The 22,701-nt window shown below is 34.9% G+C and overlaps 2 protein-coding genes across 3 annotated transcripts in view; both read left to right on the top strand.

Annotated features, from left to right (window-relative positions):
• The first annotated feature begins 1,461 nt into the window (after positions 1-1,461).
• The window catches only part of LOC117102940 (homologous-pairing protein 2 homolog), a 40,730-nt gene continuing 19,490 nt past the window's right edge, over positions 1,462-22,701 (top strand). The window contains exons 1-4 of one of the 2 annotated variants that reach the window (XM_033243400.1): positions 1,462-1,599; positions 3,013-3,107; positions 20,620-20,709; positions 21,690-21,801. In XM_033243400.1, coding sequence (XP_033099291.1) covers positions 1,575-1,599; positions 3,013-3,107; positions 20,620-20,709; positions 21,690-21,801 — 322 coding nt within the window. In that variant the 5' untranslated portion in view covers positions 1,462-1,574. Of the gene's footprint in view, positions 1,600-3,012; positions 3,108-4,389; positions 4,441-20,619; positions 20,710-21,689; positions 21,802-22,701 lie in introns of those variants that run through there. The other variant, XM_033243401.1, reaches the window with a different exon arrangement.
• On the top strand, positions 6,615-10,439 carry LOC117102939. The gene has a single exon (XM_033243399.1). It carries the CDS (start codon positions 6,866-6,868, stop codon positions 8,750-8,752), a length of 1,887 nt encoding a protein of 628 aa, XP_033099290.1. The 5' UTR covers positions 6,615-6,865; the 3' UTR covers positions 8,753-10,439.

The raw sequence follows: 22,701 nt of genomic DNA, 5'->3' as shown, positions 1-22,701 counted from the left end.
TATAACTTAAAAAATTGCCCCATTAATAAGAATATAAAAAACCCAATTAAGATACAATATATATCATCATCACCATTTCATATCCCTGCTTCTCTTGACGGTTTCGTTGCGGTGATCGAAAAGTGAAATTTTCCTAACATTACCGGTATTATCGATCCTTCATTACTGAAAAACTTGTTTTTTTTTTGTTTCATCTCCAATCATTTTACCAATTTTTGGCCAATTACGCATGTGCTTCTGTTTCCATAAACAACATTTGTTTGTGCCACTTTACATTAGGCCTACATTCTCCAGTGGCGGAAGGGATGGGCCGAGGCTCGCCGACCCCACTTATTTCGAGGAGAAAAGGAAAATCATAATCATATTTAAATGTAGGTCTGAGAGTGCCTTTCCTGCCATCTAGAGGTGTATAATCATACATTTCTTACCTGCCACACAACCGCGGGGCTCAGGTATTCCGAGACTCCCTATCTGTGAAGTCGATCTCTCATTGCCCACCGCCCCCTCTATTTCTTCCTGGATCCGGCACTGTTCAAATGTGCAGTGTATTTCAAAAAGTCAATGTTAACTTAACATGTTTAATTTCGATAATTATTATCCTACTGATCGGATCAATTATCATCCATTCATTCATTCGCTCGTTCGTTAATTTTCATTATTATCCTTTCATTCACTCATTATTTAACATTCATTTATCATGTTATAACAATTTGTATTTTGTATTGATTGGCCTACTTAGAAATATTAACTTGAAAAAAAAACCCCGTCGAACATTAACTCAAAGAACGATAAATAAAACACATCAAAATGTGCTGAAGGTGGCTCCAATAAATATGCAAGACGAGAAGGGGACCTGATGTCGCCGACCGGGTGTGTGGGAGGTGGTAGGGATGTTTTCGATAAAAGTGGCCAGAGTGCGTGTAGTCGTCGTTGCCGCTCGCTCAAAAATTGCGAAGTGGTGCTATGTGGCAGAGCCCAGGAAATACCGGTATGACACTTTAGGGTGTTCAAAGACTTATTTAATCGATTTTAGAGTCTATACTATTATGTTAAAAAATACAGATATTTTTTCTCCTCAACGAATTGTGTTTTTCTCCCTGATAAGGGATCCGGGGTGGCAGTTCTCCCCAAGCCCAACGTTAGTCTCATGGCGCCACCCTCTGAATGCTTGCATCTAGTGTTTCGCTGATACTTCCCGATTATTAATGCCTCGATATTGGCGAGGAAATATTTAATTTAATGATACACAGTACTCTAATAACATAATAATAGCAGTATATTTCAAGAAAATATTTTCAACAAAACTAGACAATGTACTTTTCGTGTAGGATCGGAGGAAAGGTCTATATAAGTAAAACTTATTAACTCCATGGGAAAATCTGGGGAAGTTATGATGTCATTATAATATCCAATCAAAATGCATGTTCTCGTTGAGATGGAATGGAGTATTCAGATTGGTTGACTGATCCTGCACACTGGGCTGGTGGTTCCTTTCCGCGAAACATAAATATTTTCTTGATTTTCAGAATAACTTATTAATTATTTGCTAGAAACAGAAGTTGAAGTCGTCATAAATGAGTAAAGGAAAAGACACAGAAGGTCTCTAATGACCATCTTTTGAAATTATTTTATTAGTTTAGTTGCTAACTCATGATAAACCATTATATATAGTCTAGGCCCTAGTTAGGCTAGGCCCTAGGCTTAACTAATAACATTAACAATTACCTTCATCAGCCAGGTAGGGGTTGGCCTAGCCTATGCCTAGGCCTAGTATACTACTAGTAGTACCGTATGTAAGACTAACATAGGCGGACAGCATAGTTACCAACCTCAGATTTGAAATGCGTGAGTGGATACACCTGAGTTTGCCGGGGGACAGGGGCCGGCAGGGCTCCCCGCGCTAGGCTAGGGTGCATTGACGAAGACTTGGGGGTGGGGGATCCAGCTGCCGCTCCGACGATCTGAGCAATTTTAAGCTGTTTTAAACAATTTCGGGAAGTGTTGATGATACCGGGTACATAAACAAAAATATTTTTTATAGAGAATGTGAAACAAGATTGCGAAACTGAGCTGGCAATTGTTTGGTCCGAGTACATAAACGAGAAAGAGGAATTTTCTTGTGAATTGATTCTCGAATGAAAGCTCTCTAATAATGACTTAAGTTACTGCATGACCATTTTTATGTTTTTGATAAAACCTATTTATTCAAATTTTGAATACATTTCCCCTGAATTTGTTATTGTTCATGCTTAGACTTGTGCTAAATTGTGGCAAATTTATGATCATGCATGTGTTTCTGCAAAATACGTGCTTCATCCAAAATCAATTTGAAATGTGAGACTGTCCCACACATTGCGAGACAGTTAATGGGTCCAGATTTCTCATATTTTGCGTAAAATGGGTCAATTTTTAAGAAAATGGGTCCAGATTATTCATATTTGTGTGTAAAATGGGGAAAAATGGGGGCCACATTATTTTAATTTACGCGTAAAGTGGGTTCACCTTGATATTGTCCCACACAGTTTGAAAATCATGGCTACGGCATTGCTCCTATACCTTATTGGCCCCACTTATATTATTAGCAATGATGGCACTCTCCAGCAGGGAGGGGGGGGGGGATCAGGGAAGGAAATCTTACCCCATTGGACAGACCGTCCTAGACCTCCATCGTCCGATATCACAATGTCAATTTGCCTATCCAAAAATGTTATTTGATTGCCAATCCCTAATAAAGTAATAGTACAATTTTGTGCCATACTAAGCCATAAAACTTTCTCCATGAACGCTACCAAGGAGTTTACTCTGGGACTCTGACAAAAGGCTATAGCCGCCCTTTTTTTGGACCCCCTGTTGGACATGTCGGACCACCTGTCGGCAAATTTCTGGAGCCACCAAATGCCAACTTGGCCCCAAGTTTGTTAATGATTTTCTGTATTTTAATGCTGTTTGTTAAAATAAAATGGAAACAGACTTAAAACAGTTCTTCTTCTTGTCTTTTTTTTTTTTTTATAGCTGCTGGTGCAGTTCATCAATATCTCATCAAACAAAACAGACCATACAGTGCAACAGATATATTCAGTAATCTACACCAGAAATATGGCAAAACAGTAAGTATTCCTTGGTTTAGTCTATTATTTTGTTTGTAAACAACTCACAATTTATAGATGAATTATATATCCAATTTATAATGTGTTGATTTTTACATATATTATTTCTTGTTTATCTTTAGTTATATCTTGTATTTTTTTGTTTATCTTTTAATTGCAAATTATTATTCTTAAATATATAAAATAAATTAAGTTTTCTGTTAATTCAAATTTTGGCTGATAGTTGGGTACCAACATTAGGAGACTTTTTTGTACCTTGTTTAGTGAACCCGCCGACTGCCAAAAATGATGATTTCGAATAAAAATAAAATTTTTGGCCAATTAGCGCACCTGGCTCCATGTATAAATGCAAATTTCAGAAAAAAATATTTTAAAGTTTTTCTTTATACTTATTACGCCCACCACTGCCTTGAAGTCTCCAAAAATAAGATGTGTATATTCCTTCCTAAGTATATAAATTTAAAGCATTTAACCATCCTATTACTATCTGTTTACTTTCACCAATAACATATTTTTTTCCCGCCCTCCTGACGGTCTTAAGAAAAATAGTTAAAAGGTATAAAAAACGTCTTGACTTGCATGAACAAATACTTAGTCCCTTATCCCACCTAACTTCCATGTGAGGATTAAACAGAGCCGAGCAACTAAAATTCACTTAAAAGCAGACGCAAGTTGAGTGTGAACCATGGTCTTCAATGCAAGAAGCAGGAACATTTTCTTTCTGGCCAAACGCTCAACCAATATAGCAGTAGGTAAAGCCATACAAAAAAAAGGATGACAGATAAATGGGTACTAAGGATTGCCTCTTAATATGTTACACGTTGTATTCTTTCAAGTACTTCTCCTTTAAATTTAAATGAAATTACAGTTTATTACATGTGATGTATTGCAGTACCCTTCTCTCAATGCTTTAACAAGGAACAAGTTTTCCATATTTGACCTAAGTTTGCAGTCATCCATGTGCAATGAAGCACATGGACCAAAGTAATTTAGTCCAATTACTTTGGGAAAACAATTATTATATATAGTGACAGTACACTTTGGATAAGACGTCATGTTGCCTTGTGATTATGGTGATAAAAAAAAGTTTATCTGCTAGGTCTTTTTCACTTGGATACAAAACTATACCCTGTAGACATGCAGCTTATTGAATATCTAAGGCACAATTAGAGGTTAAGGACCTCTATTTAAAGTTGTTATTGGACATCTTTAGCCATGCTTTATTAAAATTGTACTCTTTATGGGTTCTTGTGATCAAAACATTTCAGCCAATTAGGAAGACACTGTGATATTCTTCATGCTACATAATTGTTACCATCAGCGTTTTTATCCAGTGAGTTAGCAGGTCTATGGTTTTATATTTATATACTAATGTTTATGATTTCTACCTAGGCTAGTGTAATTGGATTGCTTCATTAGTTATCCAAATGTATTATTCCTACAGTATTTTAAAATTTATCATCTTTAGGAGTATTTTGAATTTGTCAACAGGAAATTGAATGATTTTAATGACAGATGTACAGTAGGATATGCTAAGAAAAAAAATTGCTAAAAAACATAATTATCTAATTGGGAGTGAAAATAATTAGTATTTTTTATCACCATATAACTTCTGTCATTGCTTCATATTATTTATTGCAATTATATTTCCACTCATTTTTTCTTTAATGTGCTGCCACTCTCTCTCAATCTATTCAAAAAAGAACTTAAAAACATGTTTATTGTTAAACAGGTAACCCAAGTGATGTTTCTTTTTAATTGTTTTTATTTTGAAATTCTAGATTGTATATATTCAGATTTATATTTTGTATTGATATGTTTTTCTTATATTTTATCATAAACTCGTGGAAAACACCTTTGGTGAACAAGCTTTTATGTTTTTCATATATTTCGTGAATAAAAAAAGATTTTGATTTATTGATTTTTGATTGATTTAGCTTTGCAAAAATTTTCATTCTGATGTTCCGGTAGCAACTCATATTTTTTTGTTTATTAGGCACTGTTTGCAAATTCATTTGTTTTCTTCATAAAATTGTTGCCAATGAATAAAAATGTACCATCAACAGAATGTTTGTATTGTACTATCGCATTCTGCTTTTGCACTGTGTGTATATCTTTCCATTGCTGTACTGGAAGGAAAAATCAATTACTGAATACTGAAGTTCATTAAAAGTAAAAAACATTTTAAGCACCATACTAAGGGAATATCATACTGTACTTGAGGAGGATATATTGATTAAACGGATTAAATTTTACACTTATAGGCTACAAATGTTGTATAAACAGGTATAACATTTGCTCTGATAACAAAGGAGGAATAAGCAATTACAAATAAGAAATTTGTCTGAATTTACCATAAATATATTTATACTCGGATATATTCTTAAATCCTGTTCGGATTGTACTTTTTTTTTGGTCAAACTTACAAATTACGGTACGTGTCTGTTTGACCAATAAAAGTCATGCCTGCATAACATTCTCCTTGTTAAATTAATCAATCATCGCAGTAAGTTTAACAAAGCAAATCATACCTAAGAAACTGTTTTCCTGGCTTGCAGGGTCCAATGAAAAAATGTAATCGTGCATTCCGTGTGTCCAAAAAATTCAACTTTTCACTATGGTACAAAGTACCATAAATAAGCACAAAACATTCACTACATGGTCACACATGTTAAATTGAAATCCATGTGTGAATAGCGGTAAAATAACCAAGATGAAGGTCCCTTTCGTCTTGGTAAAAAAAATTAAATGTGAACATTGCTCTAGTCTAATTTTTTTCCTTATAAAAATGTTTTCACCCTAACCTTTGCAATGCACTTTACAAATTCATACTACTTTGCTTCCCATTGTCACTGTTTATGTTTCCAGCAATTTTGTTCTTCAAAACTGAATCCAACACATTTAGGGGAAGGATGTCATGGTGTTTTATCAAAACTTTGTGTAGTGTGTTTACATACAGTAGTCCTAAAGGTACCATACTCTGGATTTTCAGTTTGTATTGGTAAATTGTAGTTTATGTCTAAAATGGAGGCCTTGGAAGTATGGATATTATTTATTGTCTTTTTGGTTTGTTTTTGCCATTGTAACTGATTATTATATTATTTTTATTGTACTGTATTTGGAGGATGTATATTTTGACAATGAATAACTATAATTTGAGAGATTTTTTTATTTATTTATTTATTTTTTCCAAAAATATGTCTTATACTGGGGTAATAATTTCTATTTTTTTCCCCTAAATTACTAATTTTTTTATTATTTGCTTTGGAAAAATCTCTCATGACTTTTATATTGTGTATTGGTAAAACTTTCAGAAAGTTTGCAGGGAATTAATTAGTAGTATCCCCTACCCTTGTTTCATACTAGTTATATTTGTTTCATCTTCAAGCAGAAAATAGCAAATAATGATAAAAATATAAAAATTGCAGGGAACATTAGCAGAACCCTGTACACGCGTGTATCATCTGCGTACATTCCCGCCCCCACAGGAAGTGCCTATCAGCTGACAGAGAATGACTAACCAACGGTCTTGCCATCAATCCACAGGGTTTCCTTCCTTTATACACTTAGCTAATCACACAACTTGCATTTCTCAGTCGTCATCGAACTGCGAGCACCGTGTGTCTATTTCAGCTACAGCCATTGTGTTGCATTTTTTCAGTCCATAATTGAAGATGTTCAACAGATGAGCTTCCAAATTTGGATCGTCTTCATCACTGTTTTGGTTTTTTGAAGTTAAATTGCTTTGTGGAAAAAAAATGTTTGCGATTATTTTATGTGCATGTTTTTACTTAAATCATGCTGAGGTCACCTGGCAGATGGAGCCACAAGATGTGATAGCATTTACAGGTGAATCCGTAACTATAAATTGCATTGCCTCTGGAACAAACTCTTCAAGAGCTGAACGTGAATTTCAGTGGTACAAATTGTACGATCAACATCGTTTGAGTCAGAACCATATTCTTTTGTCCAGTGCACCAACGGACAGAATGTCTGTGTCCATTGACAAGGCAAGAAAGCGGTACTCGCTCACAATTCACAACTTAACAGAGGCGGATAATGGACAGTTTCAGTGTATTTTAAAAGACGGTAATGTGCCTGAAATTCACTCCGATGTTATAATGTTAACGGTTATCAAGCCACCAACAGAAGGCTATACCCCATGTAAGCATTACAACGGATCAAAGATGCTGCTAACTCCGTCAGAACTGGCAACAATACGCTGTGAAAGTATGCTGGATGATTATATGGCAAGTCCCTCTACTACTCCTTCTGCTCACAGCAGCTGGCCCGATGGAGACCGTATTTTAAGTGCATATTATCTTCAAAATGGAACTGTTCTACTTGAGGAAACTATGAAATCCAAAAATACTGCCAAATTCTGTTCAACAAATAGTAGGACCTTGTTTGCCCCAGAGTCCTGCACACTGTTAACACACCTGCCAAAATTGCCAGTCCTTGTTTATCCTTCCCATAAAGTTGTGAACACCGGTGATGACCTGACTTTTCAGTGCGTTATGGTCCAGTCTTGGGAAATTGTGGAATACCGTTGGTACATTGAAGGCCCTTTACAACCATCAAGCATGTTCCTTACAAATAACAGTCGGAGTCTGTGCATGAGAAACGTGAAAGGAGAGCCGGGAGATTATAAGATCAAGTGTCAGGTAACCGACAGGTGGTCACTGAGTGTAAATGCAACAGCGATCATTAGGATGAATGGCCCACCTGTAACAACGACTACTGCATCCACTTTGCTGTCCTCGACTAGTGTGACTTCAACTACTGCTACGCATGTTTCGTCGTCTTCCATTAAATCTAAATCTCAACCGAAAGACGTTCTTAAATCTCCAGCTTCCCTGAAAATCCAGCACATAAGTATATTGGTTGGCCCAATGCTAGCATGCATTCTCTTGTTTATCTTTGTTATGATTGTTTTATGGTTCCATTCAAAATTGAAGAAAGAGCGACAGAGTCTAAAGAACGAAATATCACGTGACCATAAAGCGATGAACATAGGAAAAGAAGCTGTACAGCTAAGGGGACGGCGTTACTCAGATTCAGTTATTAATCGTCAGAGTGTCCTTTACGAAACCGACTACGAGAATGTAGATTCAGCAGCAAAGCACCGTAGTCTGTACTTTGATCAGCCCACCAAGAATGGCATGCGTGGCAGCCATTCCATGATGCAGCCGGTTCATGCAAATCTCAACGTTAAAATTGAGGTGCCGAATCTTGCTGCCGCTTTGAGTCAAAGTGATCCAAATATACACGCAATTGAATCCTGTCTTTTCCCAAATCGAGATTCTGTTTGCTCGGCTGTAACAGACACAACATTTGTTAAAACAGAGACAATAATTGAAACAGAAAATAATGCATTAATTGACATCAATGAACTTGCTGAGGAAGATTTCCCACCTCCGCTACCAGCACCCCGAAAACCAAACATTGACATTTCTAATAAATTACCTGAAAATCACAGTAAGGATCATTATTACGTTAATTTGGGTCGACAGGCACGACTTCAACGTATTCCTCCAATACCTCCTCCACGCTCTTGTAATGGTAATTTACCATGTGGACTTCCATTTAGAAGATCTAATTCAGAAATTTTACACCCTGGACAGATAAATATATCCACAACCTAGTTATACTGTATCTGTACTGCAATTGTTTTAGTTATGTTTGTGTTAAGCTTGAAAAATTAAATTCAATAATTAATTTACTTACCTTGTAATATTGATAGATTATTTCAAATAATAAATTAGTAAAATAATTGTTTATGTTGTTAGCTTGCAATTTAGATTACATTAAATTAGTTTCCTAAATCAGTAAACATACTTTTTTGTATAGACACTTAAATTGGCTGGTAATCAATTTAAGGATTTTTATAGAAAAACATTTGTAAATTATTTTTTTTAAATGAATTGTTTTAATCTTTGCTTGTATTAAAAGTTATATTATTTTATATTTTATGAGCAGTTCAATTATGTTTTAATTGAATTTTTCATGACAGTATTTCTTTGAAGTACGTCTACAGTACTTCATTTTCTGTATTAGGTTTAAAATAATAAATTAAAATTCTCAAAAAAACTGTAAAATACTAGTAAATGTGTATATAAATTGTAAAGTGTAGTCTCTTATGTCAATTGAGCATTGTTTTAAAATATCAGTTTGGTTCATGCGATACTATCGTACATCTGGCATGTACTATAAAGAGGGCATGAGATTATATGCTTCAGCTATTTTACACAAACATTATACACAGGCACTGGGACTATGTTCGAAAGGAAGTTTGATTGATTGAATGCAAAAAGTTTTTTTCCTCTAAATGTATAATTCTAATTATCCATTGCAGTGAGATTTGGCTGCTAATATATAGTACAAAAGCACTAAAAAAAATTTCTGCAAAAACAAGCTTTTTTGTTTTATGTAATTTGCCTAGTATGTTGGCATTCATGGTTATATCTTTCATTCATCCTCTCTTAATGTCCTAGTATCCATTAACTTTTTTCAATTAAAAATTTGTTGGTTATTAGATAGGTAAAACCCACTTTAATTCTGGACAGTTATTTGAATGTGTGAACATTATACTTCCTTTAGTGCAGTGGCGGCTCTAGGGTAATTTTCTGGGGGGGCTAAGCTGTCCGAGGGGGACTTGAGATTGTATGCCCGAGCTGGGGGAAGGGGTTGAGAGAGGGTTCCCCCTCCCAAATGAGATTTTTTTTCTAAGAATCAGCCTCTGGATGGCCTGAAATGGCACTCTTAGACTGTGACAGACATGTGTTGGCTTAGTGTGGGCCTGTTTATGTTTATTTTACGAGCTATGTCCGACTGGGGGAGGGCTTGATCTGTCCGGTGGGGGGACTTTACAGAGTGGTGAGTGGTATTTTATTATTTCCACCAAATCATCAGTGATCTTGTTGGCTGCCTCATCAGATGGTTATACTGTAAAAAAAAGTGGGTTTTTGTTTTTGTTTTTGTTTTTGTTTTTGTTTTTTTTTTTCAAAGCTGTGATTAGAGTGATGTGCACTGTGGTCCCTTGCACTGAGACCCAATGTGTTTTTAATTGCATATTTGGACAATTTCCTGTATGCAAATAAAATCCATATTTCATCTTAATGCCTACAGTATATTCTTTTAATGTTTTGATGTATAATTTTGTGTATATTTAACTAAAGTATCTGAATAGGAGATACAGTATGAGAAATTATGACAATGGTGTAAACCCATGTCAATTTCTCTTAACACGTTCTTGGCCAGTGTAGAAAAATTTCCTTCACTGTACAGTATTTTGTGTCAAATTTGTAATAAAACATTCAGAGTCAGACTTTATTCGTAAATTCTGTTTTTTAATGTAATTTGCAGTACAGCAGCAGAATTGTGCATATTTTAGATCGGCAGGGAATCGTGCGTCTTTGTTTATGGACGCCAAAATTGCAAACTTTTGTAGTAGTACCGTATAATCCCCGGAATTCCTCCTTTTGATATAATCCTCTGGGACCAAGCCTGCATTTAGCCTTCAAATTGCCATACTGTAGGCCTATGCTTGGTAAAGCTCATGAATTTCATTGTATCAGCATTTAAATAGCATTTAATTACTGTAAAACATAACTGACATATTAAACAACAACCGTCTTATTACATTCATTTCTGGCTCGTCAAGCAGGCATGGTGACCATACTAAGCAATTAGTAGAGCTCTGCGTAGTACACTATAGGAAAATTATTACACGAAGGTTAGATTTAATGCTTGAAAAAATGTTTTTTTGAATGCATTAAATCTAACCTACTGTAAGTATAATAATTTTCTGCTAGTGTAAGATGCATGCTCTGCTAATTGCTTTATAAGTCAATCGCCGTCTTTTAATGTTAGTTTTTATAACCAACTGTGTTGTACCAGTCAGCGGTTGCTATAGCGATATACTGTGTGCATATTTATATTTTGTGCGTATGCTGATATGTGCTCCTGCACAGTAGGCAGCGCCTACGCGTTAACTATACATCAGCAGTACTGTACGGATACGATGAATAACTACAGTAGGCCTAGGCGATTTTGTAATTTGTTTTGTGTTAGAAGAACTTTTTTGGAATTTTTCACATTCGTCAAAGAAATAAACATTTTTCAAAGCATACAGAATACAGTCACTGTCACTAACTTTTTGGTAGGTGCAGACAGGTAAAAATCTTGGGATGATTTCATAACTACGCTAGGCTATACGGCCTAGGGTAGTAGTGAAGGAGGAGGCCTCGGCGGCTCTACATCTAGTTTTCTTCCTTGAGTCTTTAAAATAGGTCTAGAATATTGCTATTAAGCGTTCAGTTTGTTTAGATTGTTAGGGTTCATTGATTCAAGGAATTCCTTAATTGTTCATACTTAATATTGAATTTAAAGTAACTTTCTTCGGGTTCTAATTAACCTTATTTTACGAAAGTAATTTTCCATTACAGTTCAATTTTTATCTCGGTGCACGATGTCTTCGCAGTGACAAAAAAAATGAGGAATTATTTTTTGCACACAAACCTAAAAAAAGCCAAGCGTCCACTAATAGAAAAATTAGTGGACGGTGGGGAATTAACATTGGGAGTTGCAGTGATGACGTCACGATTGACTTATAATAACAGTTACTGTTTCGCTGTCAGATTTTCCCAACATTGCTATCATCATTCACATTCAATAATACCAGTGGTAAAGTGTATGAGCAGAAGCATATTGTAAAAACTGTATTACTACAGCAGTGTAGTTGAGCAAAAGTGTTTGTTTTTAACTTTGAAGATTGGCTTGCGACCTGATTGGGTGGAATAATCAGATGATGATGTCATAAAAATATATTTTTTAAAGCCATTAGTAAGAGTGGTATCCTTCCAGCTTACATTATTTCAAAGGTCAGTTGATAATTAAGTTTTAGTAATTTTAGATGTTTTTGAAATCTTTCATATTTTATACAGCAGCTCTTCCAAACTTGCTGTTGCGTGTGAATGAGATAAAATATATTTTAAAAAAAATTGTGTCATAATATAATTGATATTGATGTTATTAGACTAGTATGGCACAGGGCCAGACATTTTCATCAAACAGTGTATTTTTAACATTGTTACACCCACATTTGAGGCTTTATGTGTGGATCGGCAGTGACACAAAATTTATAAGGGAACAATGTCATTGATTATCAAAATCATGGCGCTGAATAAAGTGTGCACTAGGATCTCTAGCAATTATCAGATCAATGATTGAGAGTTAAAACCAACCAACTAGTGAGTGAGTACTGTCTGACTAATGGGAAAAAACATTGATTATGATAAAAATATTTTGTTTGTGTTGGAAATTGCTTACATGAAACCATGTTTTGTTCTGCAAAAATCCTCAGATGCAAACAGTTCAGCTATCATTCGACATGCAAACAGCTCAGCCTCACTTTACAAACTACTCAACTAGCTTTGAATGCAGACAACTATTCTCACATGCGAACTACTGTATTACCAACTTCTAAGGCAAGCAACTCAGCTATATCATTCAACATGCCAACAGCCCTACCTTACTCACAATCAACTGAACTAGTCTTTAATACCTAACTGCTCAACTACCACCAGCCTTGCCTGAAAACTCCTCAACTACCAGCCTTGCGTGCAGACTCCTCAACTACCAGCTTTGCGTGCAAATTGCTTAACTATATACCAGCTTTTCATGCAAACAGCTCAGCTACCAGCCATGCATGCAAATAACTCAGTTGCTAGTCTCAAATGCAATCAACTCAGCTACCAAACTCTTATGCATACAACTCAACTACAAACTATCATGCAAATAACTCAGCACCAGCCTTGCATGCAAGCAGCTCAGCTACCGGCCTTGCGTGCAAACAGCTCAGATACCAGCCTTACATGCAAGTAGCTTTTGTGCACTTGGGGTGTGTTAGGTCGAGAACAGGACAAAGTTAAATAGGGTTCTGACCGGTATTGTATCTGTGGGTGGTCTACCAGTTCATGCAGAACTGACGGCTTTCAAAAAAATCATCAACCTCAGACGTAAAACCTAAGGTATTATGCAAATGATGAGTTTTTATTAAGTTGCCCTGGACCCTAATTAATTAATAAAAAAAATTTGGCATTGGTCCACTGCATAATGTTGTCTCAAAATCAAGTAATGAAATTTAAACCGAAGAAGCTACAACAATAATAAAGCATACACTACACTGCAAACTCCCAATAAATCGTAGATGTGCATTTTGACGTACATAAACCATAAATAAACTTTCATTTGTTTGACAATGGTAGTTTAAAAACAGAAAATTACTACCACTGTTAAGCAGTGGTGCCATGATCATGTATGCATGTGGTGGATGTGTGTATTCTCATCTAGACCTTAGTTAAAAATAATTTATTTTATCAAGCTTTTCAGCTTTGTTTTTGGAAATTAACAGTAAAAGCAGGGACAATGAAAATTTAAACAGACTTTACTTAAGTGATAAAATATGCTCCCTGCTGCTAACACATGTTGCTTTTTCTGCTATAAAACACTGCAATTTGCAGCGTTGGATTATTAGCGGATATCAGAACCTTTCTTAACATTTAATTTTAATTTGCTGTGCATGATGATACCCATCAGCACTGATTTCTTACAATTACATTCTATTGTTGGAGTGCGAAAGGCCTTCCAGAATTCCATGAGACTGATTGGTTAGGCTATTGACTAATCACCATACTGTATCTATACAGATTTTATATCTCTTGATAACATTTTCATTAAGATAGATTGTTTTAGTGACGACAGTAATAATGTGAGGCAACTTGACAATATTGTGCTGAAAACTGGCATAATTTTTATTTTAGACAAAAGGTCTGGAATTAATAGATTTCTAGGATATTAGATGGTGTGTATTGCTCTCCAAGTTGGTCATTCAGTTTTGCTGCATTTCCTTTTTTAATTAGGTTCCAATTTGTAAATCAGCTTTGCTCATGTTTTGGTATTTAAATTTGTACAGTACTTTGTCATAGATATCAATCATAAGTAATAAGTACCAGATGTTAAATGACTCAAACGTGACATCATCTTCTCCATAAATGTGTTTCTAAGAACTGTTCTCTTATAAAAAAAATTTATATTTATAGAACTACTCATGTTATAATGTGTTCTTAGAAATATTTTATTCAGTGCTCAATGCTGTTTTAATTATAATAATATTAAATTCTTTTAATTAAATTGGAATAATAATGATTTATAGGGATTTATACTGTGCCTTTTGCCAAGGGACACAAGATGCTTATAATAATAATTAATAATTGTTGACTTACATAGCGCATTGTAAACTAACCTGTATGTGCTTTACATTATTACTCCCAGTCACTGGATCAAGCACATGGAACACAACACTCATGCCCCTTAATGTTGCAGCTGTAATCAGCGCATGGTTGTGTTTGAACCTACCAGGTTTACTTGTACTCCTGGTTGGAGAGAGAAAACCGTAGATTTACATCTCCCTGATCCTACCAGGTACCCATTTATAATCCTGGGTAGAGAGAGACAAATGTAGATAAAGCGCCTTGCCCAAGGACACAAGTGAAATGCACAGCAAATTTTGGAACCTATGACCTCGAGGTTGACAGACCGAAATGCAACCGCTGCACCATATTATTGTATGTTGCATGTATAGTACATTGATCATGAATGCAATTTACCGTTATTCAAATAAAAACCCCAGGGTGTTTATTGTTGAGAAGAGTATTTGAGGGGTGATTATTATTTTTTTTTTTCGGGGTTGGGGGAGGGGGGGTGGTGGGCGTTTTTTTTTTGCCACATATGCTGAAATATATGCCTCTTAATTTTAAGGCAAATGTGGAACTACAACACTTTATATTATAATTCAGCTTATTTCAAAACCTGCTCAATCCGTGTGTCTTAAGAAAAAGTTGGGAATTCTAAACCTACCGGTCTGAAAAAGTGTAACAACATAAAGGTGAATATAAATTCATATTTCAGAGTTATGTGGAGAAATAATAATGATGTTTAGTGTCCTATCTCACTTGGTCTTCTGTTTTGAGCACATGGGTTTGTTTAGACATGGAAGTTTAAATGGTTTACTTCCACGTTCCTAGCTGTATCCATCAGTTGGTTTTGTGGTTTTTGTGTATGGAACGCTAAAAGAGCAACATTAAACGTACATATTTCCGCATCCGGTTTTAATATGGAACGCCAAAAGGGCAACTTTCGAACAGTCAATTTCATGTACTTTCAGTTTTTAGGCACAGTTGGTTAACAAACACAGCCGATTTTCATTAAGCACAATCGATTTTCGGTTTCCCAATGAGCTAAATAAAACTTTACTTTGGCTGCCTCTGACCAATGCAGTCTCATCTCACAGATTCTAAATTTTTTTAAAAATAAAAAATGATATGAAACTGCTATCAAAATCACATGCACCTGAACTCTTGATTTATGAAGCATGCTTTGTAATTCATAAAAAATGATATTAATGACATTACGAAAGAAAATAATTGAGCAAGGCAACATGCAACCTATCTCATTTTAGTGGAAGTTTTTTTTCTTTTTATCGAAATTAATGGTAAAGTTCACATATTAGAGGGTAAGCGAGCTCTAGTTGTCAAAATGTGTTTTGTGTAATCATAAAGAGATTATCAATCCTAGCCAAGGTTGGTTCCATTAGTATTGTTTACAGTCGTTTAATGGGGGAGGGTGTTTATTCAAGGAAAATATAAGTGTCCTGGGTGTTTATTAAAAGGGAGGTGTTCATTCTTGTGGGGTGGGGAGGGGGTGTTATTTGTTCAAATGATACGGTGTATAGATGTGTAAATGAGATTTTGTGTTGAATCACAGTTATCAATAATAGAAAACTCAGGATGTTTATATTTGCAACAAGGATACAAGGATTAAAATTGGTTCAGAGTTGATTATGCAGACAAAACCTCATTTTTTCTTCTACTCATGAGTCACTCTAATCAGTATACAAAACATTTTTTAAAAGATTTCATAAATTATTTTCATTTTTTCTTCAATTAAATTATTTTGGTTTTTTAAAAATTTAATAGTATTTTTATGTATCTTGGTGACAAAACAAGTAAAAATGAATAAAATGAAATTCTAAAATTTCAAATCACAAACAAGATTTTAATTATGTAGGTAAGAATGTCACTAGTGAGCATGTCACAGTGAAAATGGCTTTATTTTAAAAAAGTAAAATAATAAAAGTTTAAGTAAAAGAATTATGTAGATGAGGTATTTTTGTAATATTAGCATGAAGGGCTATAAAGTATCTAGCCAGGAAGTCTGAGATCAAGAGAGTGAGACTGAAACTGTCTGTAAAGTGACCACTGAATAGACCGCTTGTTTAAACCACACTTTAGATGGACCACCTGTTAAGCCACACAAAATATGAGTCATCAGCATTTCTGTATTACGGTAATAATTATCATTTAAACTCTGCTCAAAATATACTGTACTGTCCTAGATCCCTCCCCAAAAAGTCAAATTATTACCTACATTGTTTTAGCAATTGAATTCAATTAGCATTAAAAATATGACAAGAAACCAAGAATTACTAGCTGTATATACCTGTACAACACCTAAAACCTGTAGCTATAGTAGTACTTTAGGCCAGTGGCGGATTTATGGGGACTGGACTGGGCGTGCCCCCCCCCCCTTTTTTTGGAAAGTCAAAAGAGAAGAAAGAAAAAGAAATAATTGAAAGCCTGAAACGCCTCAGAGCCTTTTTTCGGGCGTCTAGAAACCAAAAATTTTGCCCTCTACTGTAGGATAGTGTTGCCTCGATCTGCCCCACTTTCGGACATCCTGGATCTTCCCCTGTAGGTGGTTAATTCGCTTTCCCACACTGCTACCACTTTATGTTTCATGTGTAGTTCTGCACCATGCAATTAGTGCTTGCAATTTCATTCCACTACTTAACTGTTATTCATTGCCCTTGCTGTCTATTCTAATGTGATATAATATTATATACAACCTGTTAAATATTCTACCTCAAGGTTTTCAGAAGTGCAGTCAACTGCTTTAATTTTTATAGCTTTAATTTGATTAGATTTTGAAGCTAAGTTTACTTGGATATTTTTAGTGGGGAAAACTTTAAATGGAAATGACATGAAAATTTTAAATGTGCTAAAGATCCCAGTTTCAACCCGAACAGTGTCAGGTTGTTATTTAGAGTCTGATGGCTCAGCTTCTTGAATAACCCTCATTGAGAGTTGGCTATTAGGATTGGTAGTCCGGATAAAGAACATGTGTGTATCCATATCCATTACATTTAAGGGAAAAAAACTTTTAGACATGCAAATGTTGTGCTAAAGATTCCAGTTCAAACTTTGTCAGCATTAGGTTTTAATTTGAGTCTATGGCTCAGCTCCTCGAATAACCCTCACATTGAGAGTTATAGGCTAAGGATTGAGATTTGGGGTAGGGAACATGTTTGTATCCGTATGTATTTGTTAAATGTTACCGTATACGTTGTAGTTAATTCGGGGGATCCTCTACACCAGCTGCTGCATATCCCCAGACGCCCAGCCCAAATTTCCAAGTTGATATAGGGCAATAAGTTGAAAGGCTCATTGCCAGCCATTGTTCACCCAGTGTGATTTGGTTGATTAAAATTCATGTTAAGGTATCAAATTTATTGTTTAATGCTTGAAAAATGGCTTTCTAGACAATCATACAATTATTTAAAAAAAATAAAAGATTTTCAAAATGTTGCGTTTGGTTGGGCTAAGTTTTTATATTTTGGTTAAGTAGAGTACACTATTTTCTCTCGGGTATTATACTTACAGCAAAATTTATTGGTAATGGTTGGGAACTTCATAGAGTGTGATTTTATTCAAATTTTAATTTGCTTTTCCAGTTGTGTTTGAAAGTTGTTGTTGAGAATTTATTTTTACACTTCTTGTGAAGGTCACTTGCAGATACGGCAGGTTGATAAAGCGCAGTCCAGCATCTTGATGCCTATCGGCTTAACCAAGGTTAAGTATAATGTGCTTGGCTTAAACTAGGATCTGAACTGTTTGTCAAAACGGCATTTTATTAATTAAACGTCAAAGATACACTTACAGTCCTGTACAATCATGGTGGCATTTACGGTAGATATTTAGGTTGCAAGTTACATCACAACCAATTACATTGCAGCAATTTTGGATATTTATGTTTTTTAACAGCATAGTAATATATATATATATATATATATATATATATATATATATATATATATATATATTATTGTATCGCATTTTGTTTCATTGCATTTGCAAAATAAAGATAGTTGGACCTTGCAATTCTATACCCTTTGGTTAATTAGTTATTTTCTCTCTGTCTGTTCATTTTACACTTCGCACACCTGATGAAGCTGGCATTGACTGCCAGCGAAAGCTTGTGTCCAATAAAATTACATCTTCAAAGTTAGTCTCAGAGTGCTGCCGCTTCATTACTTGTTAATAAATGTTTGGCTTCCACTACTCCTGTCAATCTCTTTGGTGTAAGTGGAAGCTGTCAATCTTAAATTAAAACTAGAAATGCTCAGGGAATAAACTACCAAATGTTTACTAAATTTAAAATGGCAAGGATTATAAACAATAATAAGGATAATAATATTGGAAAGATTAAGTCAAAATCAATAGTAACTCATAAAACCCATAAAAATAGAAAATTTCCAAACAAGTTTTGTAAAATGTCTTTTGTCTCCTTGAGTCTCAGATTTCAGACTGATAAAGAATTAGAGATTACTCAACTAATTCATGACTGCTTTTCCTGTTCCTGGTAGAAACATTACATCAAATTTGTATGATTCATTGTATGATCACAGGGCAAAGGGAACCTATGATAATGCTACTAAACGCATGCCAAACTCCTTAATTCAATTCAATTCTTTGTCACTGCAAGAACCATAATGAGGTATTATTGTCAAAAGAGACACAACACAAAAACAGGCTTTGCATCTTGGGGTAGGAATGCTAAGGTTCTAATAGTGGTTTTATGATTGATGTAAAATTGTTGAACAAACATCAAAATCTCAACAAGGAAACACATTTTCAGAGTGGGGAGCGTTAGCTATATAGCAGTAGCTCTGGTGTAAGAAGTGGGAACAAGCTGGCCCTATTGATACACTTTGTATTTGTATCGTGTTTTTTTTTCTTATTTGAAACCATGGTATTAGTATTAGTACTGCAGCATGTAATGAAATTTAATAATAAAGTGGTGAAACAGGGGAGGGGGATTACCTACTCCCAAGAGATATATTAGGAAGTGGTGCTATATAAATGACCATTATTAAGTTGGACAATAACCCACACAACCTACAGTACCTAATGTCAACCTCTTGTAAACAATTGCCCTCTGGTTCAGAATTAAGTAGTCTCTTGTTGAGGCGGTCACTTAAAAAGGTATAGTCGACAGTTGACATGTTTAGGTAATGGAAATACTGTATTAATTTTTTTTTTTTTTTTTTTAAAGGAAAAAAGAAATAAAGAAACAGAAATTATTGATTGCCCAAAACGCCTCACAGGTTATTGCCGGGCGTCTAGGAAACAATAATTTTTCCAGGAAAATACCGGAACCCCTTAAACTCAACCCTTTATAAGCTGGCAACCATTTGCAATCACATAGTTCTAGTCCTCATTCGTGACGCACACCACGTGCAAGTTATGTAGCATGGAAATTTTGAGTGTGAACTATAAAGTGGTTTGAGATGAGTCTGGCGTGAAATTGTTTGGTGTTTAAAGTCAGCTTTCCGGCCATGTCTTAGGCACTTGACGTGATCTTTCATCCAATGTGACCTGTAATATGTTAAAATGTTGACCAATCAGAAAATGTTTCTATTAGTCAAGAATTGTGAGCATTTCCAAATGAATTTTTGCAGGTTTTTTTGGAATGTTATTTGTGAGCATGTACTGTATATCACCCTTGTTTTCAGAACTGTTGTTTAACTTCCGGTCATTTTGTCTCTCGGGCAGACTGTCAAGCTATTCAGTGTGGACACCACCTGGCGTTAAGTTCATGCCGGGCATGAGTCATGCCTGGCGCATGTCCAAAGTGTAAATGTACCCAAAACTTCAACAGAAAGTTGAGGCTAGAGTAATGCGAAAATGGTTTTTATGGGGCATAGTGTTTTAATAGTTTTACAGTCCCAAAAAAAACTAATACGGTAATTCCTTGGGTATAGGCCTACCCCATGTGTGAGCCTATCCCTTACTTTACGCTCAATTTTATGTTCTACCTTTTTCCTATCAAAAGCCCAGGGTAGGGGTAAGATTTGAATGAGTAGCTCAGCTGATGTTAATCCTCCCCCCCCCTCCCCAAAAAAAATCAAAAAAAAAAAAATCAAAAATTGGCTTTGAATTAGGCATGCAGTGCTGAAAAATTGCCTTTTAATTGAAGAGGGAATTTCCTTGAAATAAGCTCACCCCAAAAAATTGGCCCAATTTTGTGTTTAAGGAGGATAGGCTTATCAAAAACAAATTTAAGTCCTGAAGAGTTTAAATATTAATTTTCACATTATTCTTTTCATCTGTAGTCTGTTGTACGAGTTTGTGAAGAGCTGGCCAAAGAAGGAGAAATTATTGAAAAGATATATGGAAAGCAGAAGGTCTACTGTGCTGACCAGGTATCAATCAATCAATCAACCAACCATTAATCAATCAAATGTTTTGTCAAATGTAAAAATAAGTTTGTTGTCCCATTATTTAATTTTGTCAAAAATTTATATTTAAATTTATAACTATTTAATTTTAACACACTATTTCAAGGCAACCACAGACTGAAATTTTCTTTATCATTGGGGCTTGCATAATTATGATAAAGCTATTCCAGTAATTCTATGCATAATAATTCTATTATACATATTGTACATCACTGATTATAGGAAATAGACTGGCAAATTATTATATTGTAAGCATACAGTAAATACCCTGACGAATAGAAATGCAAGGTCTGCTGTCAACATGATAATTCACACATGATTTTTGTTTCTTACAATTTTTTAACATTTTATTTTGTAATGACAGATTTTATTGAAGCCCTTTTTGCTATACTGTAAAACCTTAAATAGAAGCCCTGGGCTTTATTTTTTTTCGACCTTTGTATGGACTACTTTTTGAGATTGGCTTTTTTTCTAGGCTACTTCTGTAAAGTAAAGAAGGCTTCTTTTCAAAGTGAATTCTGTAAATTTCGGGAATACAGCCACTGTAACATCAGTCATATCATGGAGCATTAAATCACTAAACCACCAATGAGACAGATCATTAATTTGTAGAGTTTTTACTACGAAAATTGTGAAATTTATTACCTGCAAAATTTAAAATCTATGCAAAGAAATATAAGAACAGTATTATTTTTTACTTTGCTCAATTGGCAGAGGAAAATACTAATTTTCAAGTCAATTGTTAATAACTTAAAATACACAATTCATATATTTAATTTTATTTAATTTCAAGTTTATTAGGTTAAAAAAGACAGTATATCTTTTATTTAACTAAATAATCTTCTTGTGTTTAGTATCTGTAGTATCAGTTGTATGTTTTCTGTCTACAGGTTAAAAAGTATACTAAAATTTCTAAAAATATAACTTGTTCTTAACATAACCAGGGAAAATTGCCGAGCGTAAATGAAAATGAATTAAAGGAGATGGATGAGTCAATTAAACAACTAAATGACAGATTGAAGACATCGAGGGAAAAATGCAGAGAAAGCGAACAAGGTAATTGGCACGATATCAGTTTTGGAATGTACAGTTAACAACACAACGCATCTTTGTCACCAAGTCAGGATGTACTTCAATTTTGTGGGTTTTTTCTTCACTTGTCGTTTCAGAAATGAATAGACAGTTTTTTTCTTTTGTTGTGGAACGATGTAACGGAAATTTGCTTATATTAAGTAACTCTTAAACTGTTACTGTTAGAAAGGTGGTACTCTGTTTAAATGCAATTTAATTCAATCGTTATTCATCGTAATCAATATTATTTCAAGGCAGACATGGACATTAACATTAACACTAATCATAAATTTTCAACAGTTTCCCTGTTAAAATGCAGACACTAATACCCATTTCACACTAGCAGAAAATATTACAACTTTTAACAATTATTAACAAGTTTAATATTCCAAGATTTTTGGTTCGTTTCACACATGCACTTTCAAACCATGAGAAATCTCGGAAAAACTCGGAAGAATAATGACTAGGCCTAGAGGCCTAGTGTAGTACTAGTAGTAGGCCTAGGCTAGTTGTAGGTTGTCCGAATTACATATCAACTACTAAACTAGGCCTGGTACTGAATTAACAAGATTATAATTATTCCATGGTCCTAAGCCTTCGGAGAGTAAAACGAATTCAACTCCTAGCTCTCTTGCTGTAGTCGAGCTGGCGAGAAAGATAGGCCTATACTAGCTAGGCGCAGTCGGGCCGCCGGCCGGTAGCCCACCTTTGTTGTTTTAGAGGCAATCAGTGTGACAAGCATCATAATGATTCGCTGTCGGCATATTTTACGAAGCCTCGTGATTGTTTCTACATCAGACATGTGAAATTTAGCAAGATTTCTTTTGATTTTAGGTCTAGGCCTATTAACAAATGGTAGTAATGTTGATACGTTTTCCATCGCTG

The sequence above is a fragment of the Anneissia japonica genome, unplaced genomic scaffold (genome assembly GCF_011630105.1).
Source record: "Anneissia japonica isolate Jap-2015-1 unplaced genomic scaffold, ASM1163010v1 scaffold1053_len387728_cov195, whole genome shotgun sequence".
Classification (NCBI taxonomy): domain Eukaryota; kingdom Metazoa; phylum Echinodermata; class Crinoidea; order Comatulida; family Comatulidae; genus Anneissia; species Anneissia japonica.
This window is presented reverse-complemented; position numbering and strand designations above follow the sequence as displayed.